The sequence below is a fragment of the Neoarius graeffei genome, chromosome 3, assembly GCF_027579695.1.
Source record: "Neoarius graeffei isolate fNeoGra1 chromosome 3, fNeoGra1.pri, whole genome shotgun sequence".
Classification (NCBI taxonomy): domain Eukaryota; kingdom Metazoa; phylum Chordata; class Actinopteri; order Siluriformes; family Ariidae; genus Neoarius; species Neoarius graeffei.
In genome coordinates this window covers 26,323,555-26,339,794 of record NC_083571.1, presented here as the reverse complement: position 1 = coordinate 26,339,794, position 16,240 = coordinate 26,323,555, and the positions used below count along the sequence as shown (strand labels likewise).

Sequence of the window (16,240 nt, the reverse complement as noted above, 5' to 3'; positions counted from 1 at the left end):
CCGCATAATTTTCTTTCCTTGTGACGCCGTCTGTTTTGTGCAGTGCACCAGTCCCTCCTGCAGCAAAGCAGCCCCACAACATGATGCTGCCACCACCATACTTCACGGTTGGGATGGTGTTCTGAAGTTTGCTAGCTCTCCCCCCTTTCTTCTCCAAACATAATGATGACCATTATGACCAAACAGTTCAATTTTTGTTTCATCAGACCACAGGACATGTCTCCAGAAATTAAGATCTTTGTCCCCCATGTGCAGCTGCAGACTAATCTGGCTGTTTTATGGTGGTTTTGGAGCAGTGGCTTTCTCCTCACTGAGTGACCTTTCAGCTCATGTCGGTACAGAACTCGTTTTACTGTGGATAACGATACGCTGTTACTGGTTTCAGCCAGCATCTTTACAAGGACTTTCGCTGTTCTGGGGTTCATTTGCACCAAAGCACGTTCATCTCTGGGACGCAGAAGCCGTCTCCTTCCTGAGCGGTATGATGGCTGTGAGCTCCGCTGGTGTTTATACTTGCGTATTATTGTTTGAACAGATGAACATGGGACCTTCAGGCATCTGGAAATTGTACCCAAGGATGAACCAGACTTGTGAAGATCCACAATTCTTTTCCTGATGTCTTGCAAAGAGGTCCTTGTGTTTTGAAGGTGTGCCTCCAAATCACTCAATTAGCCAATCGGAAGCTTCTAATGGCAAAACATCACCTGGAATGCTCCAAGCTGTTAGTCACAGTCAACTTGGCATATGTAAACTTCTGACTTTGATGAAAGTAATTAAAAATTCTCTCTGATTATCCTGACGTTACAAATAAAAAATTGGTGGCGGGGGGGGTCTTAACTGGCCTAAAACAGGAGAAGTTTCCTCAATTTTACTGTCAGACATGGAGGAAAAAAGTTTGTCTTTTTCTAAACTGTATGTAAACTTCTGGTTGCAACTGTAGTAGTATTCATAACAAGCTAATGCTGTATCTTCCATCAGCCAAGGGATTTGTTTACAGCTTATGGCTATGTGCACGCACACAGACCGGCTCATCCTCCATTTATACAGTATCATTACTTTTATTATTATTATGTTTTATTTCTCTTGATGGCTTTGTGTTGTGATGGTATTCTTCGTTCTTGACCTCGGACGAGGTCAAGCTCTTCTACGAAGGATAAGGAGTGCTGCGAATGGAACAAATCGTTTTCCTCTAATGATGTTTTAGTACCTTTTTAAATTTGTTCAGTATTTGTACTTAATACTGATTCTTGGGATCCCAAATCTCCTTGGTATGTAAAAGCTCAGAAATAATAAGCTGGTAAAGTCCTGCTTGATTTCGGAGCGTTCTGTTGGAAGTTAAGCTCCATGCATTTCAAGGAAATGTATTTCCTCATGACTGTTAGGACATAAATTGTCACTGCAACACCATCTGAATAGAAAATCAAACAGGCACCACCTCTGCACTTCCTCCTGCTAGGGCAGGGTAGGATACGTTTGTTTGTGGCTGGTGGGTAGGAACAACGTGAGGAGGAAGAGGCGGAGCCTTTTCAGCGCCGTTGCACACCGAGTCCGGGCAGTTGTGCACAAAGATGACACTGTTAAAAGCCTTCAGGCGTCTCCAGAGGTTGAGGTAAACTTTGCACTGGGTGTACATGAAGATGAAGCCTGCCAACACGCTGAGGGCTACGATGCAAGACTTGATCCAGTACAGCAACTCCAGCGGTCCTGCAACACCAAATTAGCTGTTAGCCTGGGTCATACAGTTATAGGAAAATAATCAAGAACATGGTGGTGCGATGCCCAAATTTACTCTTGCACTAAGTGCTAACACTGGAGACTCCTTCCATAGGTATCTGGTTATTTAACACGACTCTGGATTATGGTCACAATAATGGAAAAAATACTCATCTTGATATAGGAAAGGGTTTATTATGATTGCTTAGGGACTGGAAGCTGGAATTTCTGCTGCTGTGCATGTTAAGGATCAGTTGTTGATCCCTGAAACGTGGACTGAAAATTAAACCATAAAGTTAAACCATAACAAACTTTGAACTGTGGGCACCTTCATAGATAACTTCGGTCACTTCTGATCATATCACAAATTCAACTGACTGTCAATAATTACCAGATGTGGACAAAGTACCTAACTTCATTACTTAAGTCAAAGTACAGATCCCACTGGTTAAATGTTACTCCGATACAAGTGAAAATTGTACAGTGACATTTTTACTTAAGTACTTGCTTTTAAAAATACTTAAATATTAAAAGTACATTTTCTGTCAACACATTGTTGTATTATTGCCACAACACTTACAAAACCTAATGCCTCTGACTGGATTTAATGACTAGCTTGTAGCGCTGAAGCTCCACCTGACATGCTAGCAAGCTCTTTTCAAAATCATGTTGGGTAGCTAACACTACTAGAAAAGAAAGAAAGATTTCTACATTGTTTATTTGGCTACATTTCTACATTGTTTATACAACCCCGATTCCAAAAAAGTTGGGACAAAGTACAAATTGTAAATAAAAACGGAATGCAATAATTTACAAATCTCAAAAACTGATATTGTATTCACAATAGAACATAACATATCAAATGTTGAAAGTGAGACATTTTGATATTTCATGCCAAATATTGGCTCATTTGAAATTTCATGACAGCAACACATCTCAAAAAAGTTGGGACAGGGGCAATAAGAGGCTGGAAAAGTTAAAGGTACAGAAAAGGAACAGCTGGAGGACCAAATTGCAACTCATTAGGTCAATTGGCAATAGGTCATTAACATGACTGGGTATAAAAAGAGCATCTTGGAATGGCAGCAGCTCTCAGAAGTAAAGATGGGAAGAGGATGGGAAGAACGCCGAGACCGGAAGCTTTCTTTTTCTCTCCTCCTGTGTAAAGACCACAAGTGGAGGCCATCCACATCTGATCTGCTTTAATATCAACAGATCTTCATTTAAGGTACGTGAATCTTTTCATCATGGCACACCTTCTGCCTGTTCAGTGTGCTGAGTGCAGGATGTTTAGTCATTCTTCCTCCGTCACTAGCGATAGCTTTATTAGCTTTATTTGTGATAAGTGCAGATTAGTTAGCTCTCTGACGGAGAAGATTACAGTGCTAGAAGCGCGTGTCCAGGTTTTAGAGCAGGTTAGTGAGCGTGAGAACAGTGTAGTTTCTGTTAGGGAAAGTCTGGACGCCCTAGGTGGAGTTAGCAATCCCCCAACTCCGGCATTAGAGCCCTTACAGCGGGGCGAATGGGTGACGGCTCAGCGGCATAAGCGTAGAGCCAAAGCTACTGCTGAGGCTCGCCCACGGGAGCACCACTCCTCTCCGCGTCACGTGTCGAACAGGTTTGCTCTCCTTAGTGAAATTAGCTCAGCCTTTAGGGGCACCAGCAGCTTTAGTCAGGTGTATACCAGGAGCCAGGGCGCCGGACATAGCAGGTAATCTTGGGGTCCTAGGCAAGCACAGGTTCTCAAAGATAGTTATCCATGCAGGAGCTAATGATATACGCCTTCGTCAGTCTGAGGTTACTAAGAGTAACTTTGTAGAGGTGTTTAAATTAGCGAAGGCGATGTCCGATGCTGTAGTATGCTCTGGCCCCATCCCAATGCGGCGTGGCGATGTAGCTTACAGCAGGTTATGGTCGCTGAACTGCTGGCTGTCCAGGTGGTGCTCTGAAAACAGTGTGGGCTTTATAGATAATTGGGCTAATTTTGAGGGCACTGCTGGCTTGTTAGGGCGGGACGGTATCCATCCCACTCGGGAAGGTGCTGCTCTCATTTCCTGCAGCATAGGTCATAGTCTCAGAACAGGCCTAGTTAATTTCTGACAATCCAGAGCCAAGGCCAGGGAGCAGACGAACAGGCTAAACCGACTGTCTGCTAGCTGCACAGAGTCGTCACTCAGGGCCCACTACATCGAGACTGTGTCTGTTCCCCGAGCTCAACAAAAAGGTAGAAATTTTCAGAGAGTTTGTTCCAGTAACCTAATCAATATAAAATTAGATCATACTGACTGTACAGCTGCTGCCAGCACCTTTGATCTAAAGGTGGGGCTATTAAATATTAGATCTCTTACATCTAAAGCGCTAATGGTTAATGAACTCATTACTGATCAGGAGTTTAATGTACTGTGTTTAACAGAAACATGGATTAAGCCAAATGAATATATAGCATTAAATGAAGCGAGTCCTCCTGGATACAGTTATATACACCAGCCTCGTCAAACTGGCAGAGGAGGAGGCGTCGCGGTTATTTATAACGATTATCTAGGTGTAACACAAAAACCTGGTTATAAATTTAATACATTTGAAGTTCTTCATACTCATATAATGTATGTAGCCTCGAAAAATAAGTCTACCCAGTTAATTCCATTGCTTATTATTTACAGGCCCCCGGGGCCATATTCTGAGTTTCTTTCTGAATTTGCAGATTTTATCTCAGATCTCGTTATTTCCTTAGACAAAGCTTTAGTTGTCGGAGATTTTAATATTCACTTCGATAACCCAGAAGACCCTTTAAAAACAGCGTTTGTGTCCATCTTAGACTCAGTCGGGATTAAGCAGAATGTCATAGGACCGACCCATAATGGTGGTCACACCCTTGATCTAATACTAACATTCAGATTAAACATAGATAATATAGTCATACTTCCACAGTCTGAAGTTATATCAGATCATTGTCTCATCTCATTCAAGATATGTCTGAGTAATAATATATGCACCTCACCACGCTACTGTATTAAACGTACTTTCACGTCAACTACTGCACAGAGCTTTATAAATGATCTCCCAGAGCTGTCAACTTTGATTGGGTCACTGTCAGCCCCTGCAGAACTTGATCAGGCAACTGAATGCTTAGTCAACATTCCGCCATACTTTAGATAATGTAGCTCCTCTAAAAAGGAAAATGGTCAGAGACAAAAAATTAGCACCCTGGTATAATGATGACACTCGCACATTAAAACAGACCACTCGAAAATTGGAACGTAAATGGCGTCAAACAAAATTGGTAGTGTTCAAATTAGCTTGGAAGGAGAGCTTCCTGAAGTATAGAAAAGCTCTTAGTGCTGCGAGATCAACATATCTCTCCTCCCTAATAGAAGATAACAAAAATAATCCTAGATTCCTATTTAATACTGTAGCAAAATTAACCAGGAATAAGTCCACTATCAACACATGCACACCTGCAGTATGTAGTAGCAACGACTTCATGAATTTTTTTTAATGACAAAATTGAGAATATCCGACAAAAAATTCAAACTACTAATTTAAGGTTAGACAATGAAAGTGACCTTGTAGTTAACAATATAACTGTATCAGATCATTAGTTAGAATGTTTTACTCCCCTAAAAGAAACTGAATTATTTTCATTAATCTCTACATCAAAAGCCTCAACTTGCGTACTAGATCCCTTACCGACACATCTATTCAAACAGATAATGCCTGGAGTAATTGAACCGCTTCTAAAAATAATAAATTCTTCTCTTATGATTGGCTATGTACCCAAATCCTTTAAACTAGCAGTTATCAAACCCCTGATTAAAAAACCTGACCTTGATCCCTGTCAGCTGTCCAATTATCGGCCAATATCAAACCTCCCCTTTATCTCCAAGATCCTTGAAAAAGCTGTGGCACAGCAGTTATGCTCATATTTACATAGGAATAACATCCATGAAATGTATCAGTCAGGATTTAGACCTCATCATAGCACAGAGACAGCTCTGGTTAAAGTAGTAAACGACCTACTGTTGGCATCTGATCAGGGCTGTGTCCCGCTACTTGTGTTGCTTGACCTTAGTGCAGCATTTGATACCATTGATCATTCCATTCTTCTGGATAGACTAGAAAATGTTGTGGGAGTTAAGGGAATGGCCCTCTCCTGGCTCAGGTCTTATCTAACTGATCGTTATCAGTATGTTGATATAAATGGTGATATTTCTAGACGTACCGAGGTAAAGTTTGGTGTTCCACAAGGTTCTGTCTTGGGTCCACTGCTTTTTTCTCTATATATGTTACCTCTGGGCGATATTATTCGTAAACATTGTATTAGTTTCCACTGTTATGCTGATGACACACAGTTGTATGTCTCTGCAAAACCTGATGAGAGACACCAGCTTAATAGAATTGAGGAATGTGTTAAGGACATTAGACACTGGATGCTTATTAATTTCCTTCTGCTTAACTCTGACAAGACTGAAGTACTTGTGCTAGGACCACATACAGCTAGAAGTAAGTTTTCTGATTACACAGTGACTCTGGATGGCCTTTCTGTTTCTTCACGTGCAGCAGTAAAAGACCTCGGAGTGATTATTGACCCCAGTCTTTCATTCGAAACTCACATTGATAACATTACCCGGATAGCTTTCTTTCATCTCAGAAATATTGCAAAGATAAGAAATTTAATGTCATTGCATGATGCAGAAAAACTAGTCCATGCTTTCGTTACCTCCAGGTTGGATTATTGTAATGCCTTACTGTCTGGATGTTCCAATAAGTGCATAAACAAGCTCCAGTTAGTTCAAAATGTAGCAGCAAGAGTCCTTACTAGAACTAGAAAATATGACCACATCACCCCTGTCTTATCCACACTGCATTGGCTCCCAATCTAATTTCGTATTGATTATAAAATACTACTATTGACCTTTAAAGCACTAAATGGTCTCGCACCACAGTACCTGAGTGAACTTCTGCTCCTCTATGACCCGCCACTCCTACTTAGATCAAAAGGTGCAGGCTATCTGCTGGTACCTCGTATAGTGAAGGCTACATCAGGGGGCAGAGCCTTTTCTTACAAAGCCCCACAGTTATGGAACAGCCTTCAAAGTAATGTTTGGGAATCAGACACAGTCTCAGCGTTTAAGTCTAGGCTGAAAACATATCTGTTTAGTCAAGCCTTTTGTTAATGGTGTTTATGAGGTAAAGGAGTAGATCTGGAGGGTCCTCAGACATAGTGTTTTGGTAAACTGGGATGTATGGATGCTGTCAGTCCCCACTTGCTTGCTCACTCGAGTTTGTTGACGGTGTAGTGTCTGGCTGCTTTATGTCCCGGGGCTCCCTCATGCCTGTGTTACCTTCTGGCTCTCTCCTTTTAGTTATGCTGTCATAGTTAGTTGCCGGAGTCCCTGCTTGTACTCAGTGCAATATGTATACTGCTCCTACTTATTCAGGTGACATTGGGCATACCTAACAACCTGTTTTCTTTCCCTCCCCCCCACCCCAAATCTGTCCCTCTGAGTTACATGGAGTCAACAGGAAATCTTTTGGTGGAGAGGGTGGAGACCTCGACTGGCTATCGTAGCCTGCAGGGAATTGGCTGTCAGACATTCTGTTGCATGTCCCAGACCTGGTGAAATGTAACTGAATTGTCTTGGCCAGCCCTAAGGGTCCCATCTGCATCTCATCATTGCTGAGGAGTGTGCTCCCATCACCCAATCAAGCATCCAGCCAGAGCAGGTCATGATATTTTTTACCATATTAACATGCCATTGTTGTGTGTTATGCCTGATGTATAGACTCTCGTCTCTGCGAGCCTACCACACAGATTTAATACTTGTCATTTTTAGGGCATACCTAACAACCTGTGTTTTCTTTCTCTCTCTCTTCCCCCCCCCAATCTGTCCCTTTGAGTTACATGTTGATCCTGGGATTGAGATGCTGGCCTTTTCTGCCCCTCGGACCTGCTTGATCCATCCTGGTGCCCTGTGTCTGGTCGGAGTTTTATCGCACCGCTCCTATGAAGGATGGCCCCATGAGGACAGTTGAGGGTAATGCCTGTTAAAACTGTTAATATTATAGTCAGGCTGTCTGTTGTTGCCCAAATGAGGATGGGTTCCCTTTTGAGTCTGGTTCCTCTCGAGGTTTCTTCCTCATGTCGTCTGAGGGAGTTTTTCCTTGCCACCGTCGCCACAGGCTTGCTCATTGGGGATAGATTAGGGATAAAATTAGCTCATGTTTTAAGTCGTTCAAATTCTGTAAATCTGCTTTGCGACAATGTTTATTGTTAAAAGCGCTATACAAATAAACTTGATTTGATTTGAGAGGATCACCAATCCCCCTAATTCTGCACCGACAAATAGTGGAGCAATATCAGAAAGGAGTTCGACAGTGTAAAATTGCAAAGAGTTTGAACATATTATCATCTACAGTGCATAATATCATCAAAAGATTCAGAGAATCTGGAAGAATCTCTGTGCGTAAGGGTCAAGGACGGAAAACCATACTGGGTGCCCGTGATCTTTGGGCCCTTAGACGGCACTGCATCACATACAGGCATGCTTCTGTATTGGAAAACACAAAATGGGCTCGGGAATATTTCCAGAGAACATTATCTGTGAACACAATTCACCGTGCCATCCGCCGTTGCCAGCTAAAACTCTATAGTTGAAAGAAGAAGCCATATCTAAACATGATCCAGAAGCGCAGACGTCTTCTCTGGGCCAAGGCTCATTTAAAATGGACTGTGGCAAAGTGGAAAACTGTTCTGTGGTCAGACGAATCAAAATTTGAAGTTCTTTATGGAAACCAGGGACGCCATGTCATTCAGACTAAAGAGGAGAAGGATGACCCAAGTTGTTATCAGCGCTCAGTTCAGAAGCCTGTATCTCTGATGGCATGGGGTTGCATTAGTGCGTGTGGCATGGGCAGCTTACACATCTGGAAAGACACCATCAATGCTGAAAGGTATATCCAGGTTCTAGAGCAACATATGCTCCCATCCAGACAACGTCTCTTTCAGGGAAGACCTTGCATTTTCCAACATGACGATGCCAAACCACATGCTGCATCAATTACAGCATCATGGCTGCGTAGAAGAAGGGTCCGGATACTGAACTGGCCAGCCTGCAGTCCAGATCTTTCACCCATAGAAAACATTTGGCGCATCATAAAACGGAAGATACGACAAAAAAGGCCTAAGACAGTTGAGCAACTAGAATCCTACATTAGACAAGAATGGGTTAACATTCCTATCCCTAAACTTGAGCAACTTGTCTCCTCAGTCCCCAGACGTTTACAGACTGTTGTAAAGAGAAAAGGGGATGTCTCACAGTGGTAAACATGGCCTTGTCCCAACTTTTTTGAGATGTGGTGTTGTCATGAAATTTAAAATCACCTAATTTTTCTCTTTAAATGATACATTTTCTCAGTTTAAACATTTGATATGTCATCTATGTTCTATTTTGAATAAAATATGGAATTTTGAAACTTCCACATCATTGCATTCCGTTTTTATTTACAATTTGTACTTTGTCCCAACTTTTTTGGAATCGGGGTTGTATGCTAAAACATATTTCTGAAAGCACTTCAGATAAGTTAATGTTATTCATGTTAGCATAACTGTTTTTACATGCTAACTAATGGTGTCCAAGTTAAACGTTAGCCGTGGACAAGGTTACGGTAACTTGGTGGGCAAATCCACAGAAAGTCATTTGACTAACCAGACTTATCTGTGAAGAATCTCAGTCATTCAGGTACATAGTAATCTGTGGTTGGTAGAAGAGAGCAACTGGACTTGCTTGAAGATTCTTGAAAACGTTTCGCCTCTAATCCAAAAGGCTTCCTCAGTTCTGTCTGACTAATAGGGAGTATCAAGTATTTATCCACTCATGGATCATCATAGAATCAGAATGCTGATGGCTGCATTGTAGGTGGCTGATAAAAGATGTCTTGGACACCCACCTCTATTCAGTAATGGTCGTTCCAGGTTGACAAAAATGAACGATCCTCTCTGACTAAGATGTCTGCCAGTTTTCTGGAAGTCCTCTCATACTCCCACACCAGTCGAAGGGATCTCATCTCAAAGTGCGTAGAAACATATCTGTGACGAATCTCAGTCATCCAGGTACATAGTAATCTGTGATACTCCCTATTAGTCAGACAGAACTGAGGAAGCCTTTAGGATGAGAGGCGAAACGTTTTCAAGAATCTTCAAGCAAGTCCAGTTGCTCTCTTCTACCAACCACAGTTTACTATGTACCTGGATGACTGAGATTCGTCACAGATATGTTTCTACGCACTTTGGGATGAGATCCCTTCGACTGGTGTGGGAGTATGAGAGGACTTCCAGAAAACTGGCAGACATCTTAGCCAGAGAGGATCGTTCATTTTTGTCAACCTGGAACGACCATCACTGAACAGAGGTGGGGGTCTATGACATCTTTTATCAGCCACCTACAATGCAGCCATCAGCATTCTGATTCGGATTCTATGATGATCCATGAGTGGATAAATACTTGATACTCCCTATTAGTCAGACAGAACTGAGGAAGCCTTTCGGATGAGAGGCGAAACGTTTTCAAGAATCTTCAAGCAAGTCCAGTTGCTCTCTTCTACCAACCACAGATGACTAACCAGAGTGCAACGCTATTGCACCGTTATCGCTAGCTATAAAAGCACAGACAACTTCTTTGCAAGCTTTCTCTTGGAATAAAATGTTTACATACTAAAATATGCTTCCGCAGGTTGGACGGCGAGTTTTTGTAGGCTGTGATGTGGTTCATTTTAAGCAAACATCTAAAACGAAACGAATCTTTAATCCTTTAAGAAAACTGAACATGGGTTCTAGCTATAGCCATGAGTGCGTGCATTCCCCAGAAGAGCCGCCTCCTTCCATTCTGCCATCAACTGATCGTGTTCAAATAATGCTGCGGAGAAATCATTGAACTTGATTTTATCCAGTCTATAGATGTGACGTGACCCTAGTGTTTACTGATAGACCGTCTCAGTGTCACCTGCGAAAAAAACCATCCACTTTCAAAGCTGCTTCATAGTAACGAGGACCTTGATAGAAATGTAGTGGAGTGAAAAGTACGATATTTGTCTTTCAAATGTAGTGAAGTTAAAGTCATAAGTTTCCCAAAAAATAAGTAAAGTACAGATACTCAAAAAGTGCATTTAAGTACAGGACTCAAGTAAAGGTTTTTTGTTACTGTCCACTTCTGATAATTACGCTTTTGCCGAATTAATTAACCGGGGGATTATGTCTCTTGCCCTGCTTGACAATGTGTTTTGTCGACTAAGAGCGGAATCTATTCCTAAAAACTTATTCAAATTATTAAAACTCCATTTGATATCACATATTACTGTTTTCATATGGATTTGACAAATAAAGCTGCAAACTTTTTGACCGGAAGAAGACCAATTTCAACGAGAAAAATGAGAATCGTGTCTCCTTAGTAACCAACAGTTGCAATATGTTAAACAAATGGAAGAAACTTCCACTAAAGTATCCTAGAATGAATGGCAATTAAATAAAAGTGCAATATAAACATTCAGAAATGACAAAACAACCAAAATTAATATATCAATTGTTTATAATACGGAAATCGTGACGCAAGAAGAAGAAGAGATTACGCAAAGATGTAAGGGTTGTTTGATCATCAAGACAAGTCTCGAAGCTGCGGCTAGTTTACAGGGAAATTCACTTTGTTGTAGCATGTTTATATTTGATTTCAATATTTCTTTTTTTTGTTCGATGCTATCGAGCGCTAAAAAACATTATTTAACGCTAAATTATCAAATCAGGCGGCACGGTGGTGTAGTGGTTAGCGCTGTCGCCTCACAGCAAGAAGGTCCTGGGTTCGAGCCCCGGGGCCGGCGAGGGCCTTTCTGTGCGGAGTTTGCATGTTCTCCCCGTGTCCGCGTGGGTTTCCTCCGGGTGCTCCGGTTTCCCCCACAGTCCAAAGACATGCAGGTTAGGTTAACTGGTGACTCTAAATTGACCGTAGGTGTGAGTGTGAATGGTTGTCTGTGTCTATGTGTCAGCCCTGTGATGACCTGGCGACTTGTCCAGGGTGTACCCCGCCTTTCGCCCGTAGTCAGCTGGGATAGGCTCCAGCTTGCCTGCGACCCTGTAGAAGGATAAAGCGGCTAGAGATAATGAGATGAGATGAGATTATCAAATCAATAAACCACAAACACTCATTTGTAGATTGTGTGAAAAAAAACCACAGTGTACAGATTACAGACTGTGGGTGGTAGAAAAGGGCAACTGGACTTGCTTGAAGATTCTTGAAAACGTTTCACCTCTCGTCCGAAAGGCTTCCTCAGTTTTGTCTGACTAATAGGGAGTATCAGATATTTATCCTCTCCTGGATCAGAATCAGAATTCTGATGACCAGCTCATCTAAGGTGGGCATCATGTTGGTGTGGGTCACTGGAGGCTGGGTGTGAACGGCGAGTCATTAGGGTGATCAATGGAAAACTGACTCTCTCTGTCCTCCTGTGAGTCACCGAAAACAGCTGGGTCCTGGAGTATACCCAGCCGTCTGGGAAGAGTGTCCAAGACCGCATTGTAGATGGTTGATAAATGATGTCTTAGACCCCACCTCTGTTCAGCGATGGCCGTTCCAGGTTGACAAAAATGGCTTCTTTAACTCCTCGCTCATACCAACGATCCTCTCTGGCTAAAATGCGTACGTTACAATCCTGAAATGAGTGTCCTTTGTTGTTAAGATGAATGTCGACAGCAGAGTCCTGGCCTGAGGAACTGGCTCTCCTGTGTTGAGCCAAGCGCCTGTATAGCGGTTGTTTTGTTTCCTCAATATATGAGTCCGTGCATTCCTCACTGCACTGAATGGCATACACTACGTTGTCCTGTTTGTGTCTGGGTATTCTGTCCTTAGGGTGGACCAGTTTCTGCTTCAGAGTGTTACTGGGTCTGAAATGTACCGGAATGTTGTGTTTGTAGAAGATCCTCCTGAGTTTCTCAGATAGACCAGAAATGTAGGGAATGACAATCTTCTTGCATTTGTTCCTGTTATCCTCCTTGTCCTTTCTGTTCCTTTTTCTGCTCTTGAAGAAAGACCAGTTGGGATACCTACAGTTCTGAAGTGCTTTCTTGATGTGATTCTGCTCCTTCTCTTTTCCCTCTATCGTTGTAGGAATGTTCTGAGCCCTGTGTTGCAAGGTCCTAATGACCCCCAATTTATGTTCCAGTGGGTGGTGAGAGTCGAAAAGTAGGTACTGGTCTGTGTGTGGGGGTTTCCAGTAGACCTCGATACTAAGGCTTCTGTCTTGTCTAATGTGTACATCACAATCCAAGAAGGCCCACTGACATCCTCCCAAGTGAAGTTAATGTTGCTATCCACTGCACTGATGTGTTTCGAGAAAGCTTCCACCTCATGGATTTTGATTTTAACCCAGGTATCATCCACGTATCTAAACCAATGGCTGGGAGCAACTCCTGCAAAAGTGGTCAAAGCTATATGTTCCACTTCCTCCATGTATAAATTGGCCACAATAGGGGACACCGGTGATCCCATGGCGCATCCATGTTTCTGTCTGTAGAAACTTTCATTAAACTGGAAATAAGTGGTAGTCAGGCAGAGGTCAAGCAGGGTGCAAATCTGATCCGTAGTGAGTTTCGTTCTATCCAGTAAGGAGCTATCCTGAAGGAGTCGTTTTCTTACAGATTCGACTGCTTCTGTGGTGGGAATGCAGGTGAACAGAGAAGTGACATCGTAGGAAACCATGGTTTCATCTGAATCTAGTTTGAGGTCAGACAATTCGCACAAGTCGATCAGATCAAGAACAGCTTGCACTTTATTCGAATGATGATAAAGTCTGTTGTGGTTTTGCGTCGTTCTTTGAACCTGTCGTTGAAATAACAAATGGGATAGATGGCAAAAATGTTCACTTCTCTAATCCTGTTGCTTTGTTTTCTTTTAATTACTTGAGCACTCGGTGAACAGAAACGGACGTATATACTATGATGTCCACTGTAGTGTGGAAATGCATCTATCGCCACGGTCAACGCATGTGCAAGCGGAGTGGGTAAATACAATTGCTCGTTTTCGCAACTTTCATGAAAAAAATCCATCAAACATCTTTAAACATGATCAGTAAGTATTCATAATAAAGATTAAGTGTTCTTGGATCTTGTGCTAAAGAACTTAGAGTTGTGCTAAAAGACTTTTGTGCTCAATAACCGTAAACCCCTTCCATAAGTGTGTGTGTGGGGGGGGGAACCTTCTCCTTGTAGAAAACTTCACCATGTCAGTAATTATTTTTCTTTGTGCTTTTGAAAAAATTACCTCTGTATATTTGAGCTCAAACTATCACTCTATATCAGGTATGTTAATTTCTGTTCATTTTCATGAAAGGTGCAAATACTTCTGGAGGATATTGCATTATATACAACCAGCTTACTTAGCAATCTACAGTACTATGGGATAACATTTTTAAAATCCTTTTATTATTAGCCATTGTCCATATAAATTGTTGCTATAGAAATAACGGAAGTAAAATTTTAGAATTAAAAATAAACCTGATTTGAATTACAGCTTTCATCACTGTCAGAGCTGCTCTTATGGAAAAAAATATGATGTGGTATAATTAATACTGTGTGAGAGAGGGGGAGAAGGGGGGGGATTTGACCATTGTGTTCTTTGCCTTGCTGTAATCCTTCAGCAGTGTGGTTCATGAGAATGAAGCTGTAGAGGGACCAGATGAGGCACGCCACAGCCGCCAGGTGAAAGATCACCGAGCAGAAGATCCTCCTGCGCTCGTTTGTAGACATCTGCAAGTTCTCCCACTGAGAGAGAGAGAGAGAGAGACTGAATGAGTAAATGAAGCAAAATGCATAGAGAAAGGATCTTTTGTGTTTCCTCGAGAACCCAACTGGCATCAGAATTGGCTTTACGCATCTTATTAAACACAGATGTACTTCAGAAGTAAGAGTGGAAATGGTTTGAGTATTTTGGACCATTTCATTTGGAAGAATGTCCCTCGAGTCAAAGATCGACCACTGACTGACTGAGAAAGATCTTGTGATCTGAGCAAGGGGCTTGTGTGCAGGCGTATAAATTAGTACAACCCCAAATCAAAAACAGCAGGGACGGTATGAAAAATGCAAATTGTAAAAAAAAAAAAAAGCACCGATTTCTAAATTGACACTGACTTTGTATTTCATTGCAGACAGAACGAACCCAAGATCTCATCTCATTATCTCTAGCCGCTTTATCCTTCTACAGGGTCGCAGGAGCCTATCCCAGCTGACTACGGGAGAAAGGCAGGGTACACCCTGGACAAGTCACCAGGTCATCACAGGGCTGACACATACAACCATTCACACTCACATTCATACCTACAGTCAATTTAGAGTCACCAGTTAACCTAACCTGCATGTCTTTGGACTGTGGGGGAAACCGGAGCACCCAGAGGAAACCCACGCGGACACGGGGAGAACATGCAAACTCCACACAGAAAGGCCCTCGCCGGCCACGGGGCTCGAACCCGGACCTTCTTGCTGTGAGGCGACGGCGCTAATCACTACACCACCGTGCTGCCCTGAACCCAAGATATTTCATGTTTTTTCTAGTCACCTTCATTTCATTTGTTAATATACATCCATTCCTGCGTTTCAGACCTGCAACACATTCCAAGCAAAGCTGGGACAGGGAAATTTAGGGTTAATAATGAGGTAAAACAATTAAATAATGATGTGATTTGAAACAGGTGATGTCAACAGGTGATTGTAATCATGATTTGGAACTATACAAAATCAGTATCCAGGAAAGGCCTAGTGTTTGAGGAGTAAAGATGGGCCGAGGATCTCCAGTTTGTCAACAAATGCATCAGAAAATGACTGAAATGTTTAAAAACAATGTTCCGCAAAAAAAGATAAGAAGGGATTTGGATATTTCACCTTCTACAGGGCATAATATCATTAAATAATTCAAGGAATCTGGAGGAATTTTGGTGCATAAAGGGCAAGGGCTCAAGCCTAATCTGAACACCTGTGATCTCTGATCCCTCAGACGGCACTGCATCAAGAACCGTCATTCATCTATAGCTGATAGAACCACATGGGCTCGGGATTACTTTGGAAAACCTTTGTCAAGCTCTACAATACGGAGTTACATCCACAAACTCCAGTTAAAACTTTACTGTGCAAAAAGGAAGCCTTATATTAACTGTGTCCAAAAGCACCGTCGACTTCTCTGGGCTCAGAGGCATCTGGGATTATTTTTAATTTCCACACAGTGGAAACATGTATTGTGGTCTGGCGAATCAGTATTCCAAGACTTTTTTGGAAGAAATGGACACTGTGGCTCAGGTGGCTAAGGCGCCATACCATAAATCCGGGGACCCGGATTCGATTCCGACCCGAGGTCATTTCCCGATCCCTCCCCGATCTCTCTCCCACTCATTTCCTGTCCTGTCTCTACACTGTCCTATCCAATAAAGGTGAAAAAAGCCCAAAAAAATATCTTAAAGAAATGGACACTGTGTGCTCTGGACCAAAGATGAAAAGGTC

General features: G+C 42.2%; 1 protein-coding gene across 1 annotated transcript in view; it reads right to left on the bottom strand.

The window, feature by feature from the left end:
* Window positions 1-931: 931 nt before the first annotated feature.
* marchf1 (membrane-associated ring finger (C3HC4) 1) overlaps window positions 932-16,240 on the bottom strand; it is a 35,903-nt gene continuing 20,594 nt past the window's right edge. The window contains exons 5-6 of the mRNA XM_060915629.1: window positions 14,359-14,515; window positions 932-1,704 (exon numbers count right to left, since the gene is read on the bottom strand). Coding sequence (XP_060771612.1) covers window positions 1,421-1,704; window positions 14,359-14,515 — 441 coding nt within the window. The 3' untranslated portion in view covers window positions 932-1,420. The remainder of the gene's footprint in view (window positions 1,705-14,358; window positions 14,516-16,240) is intronic.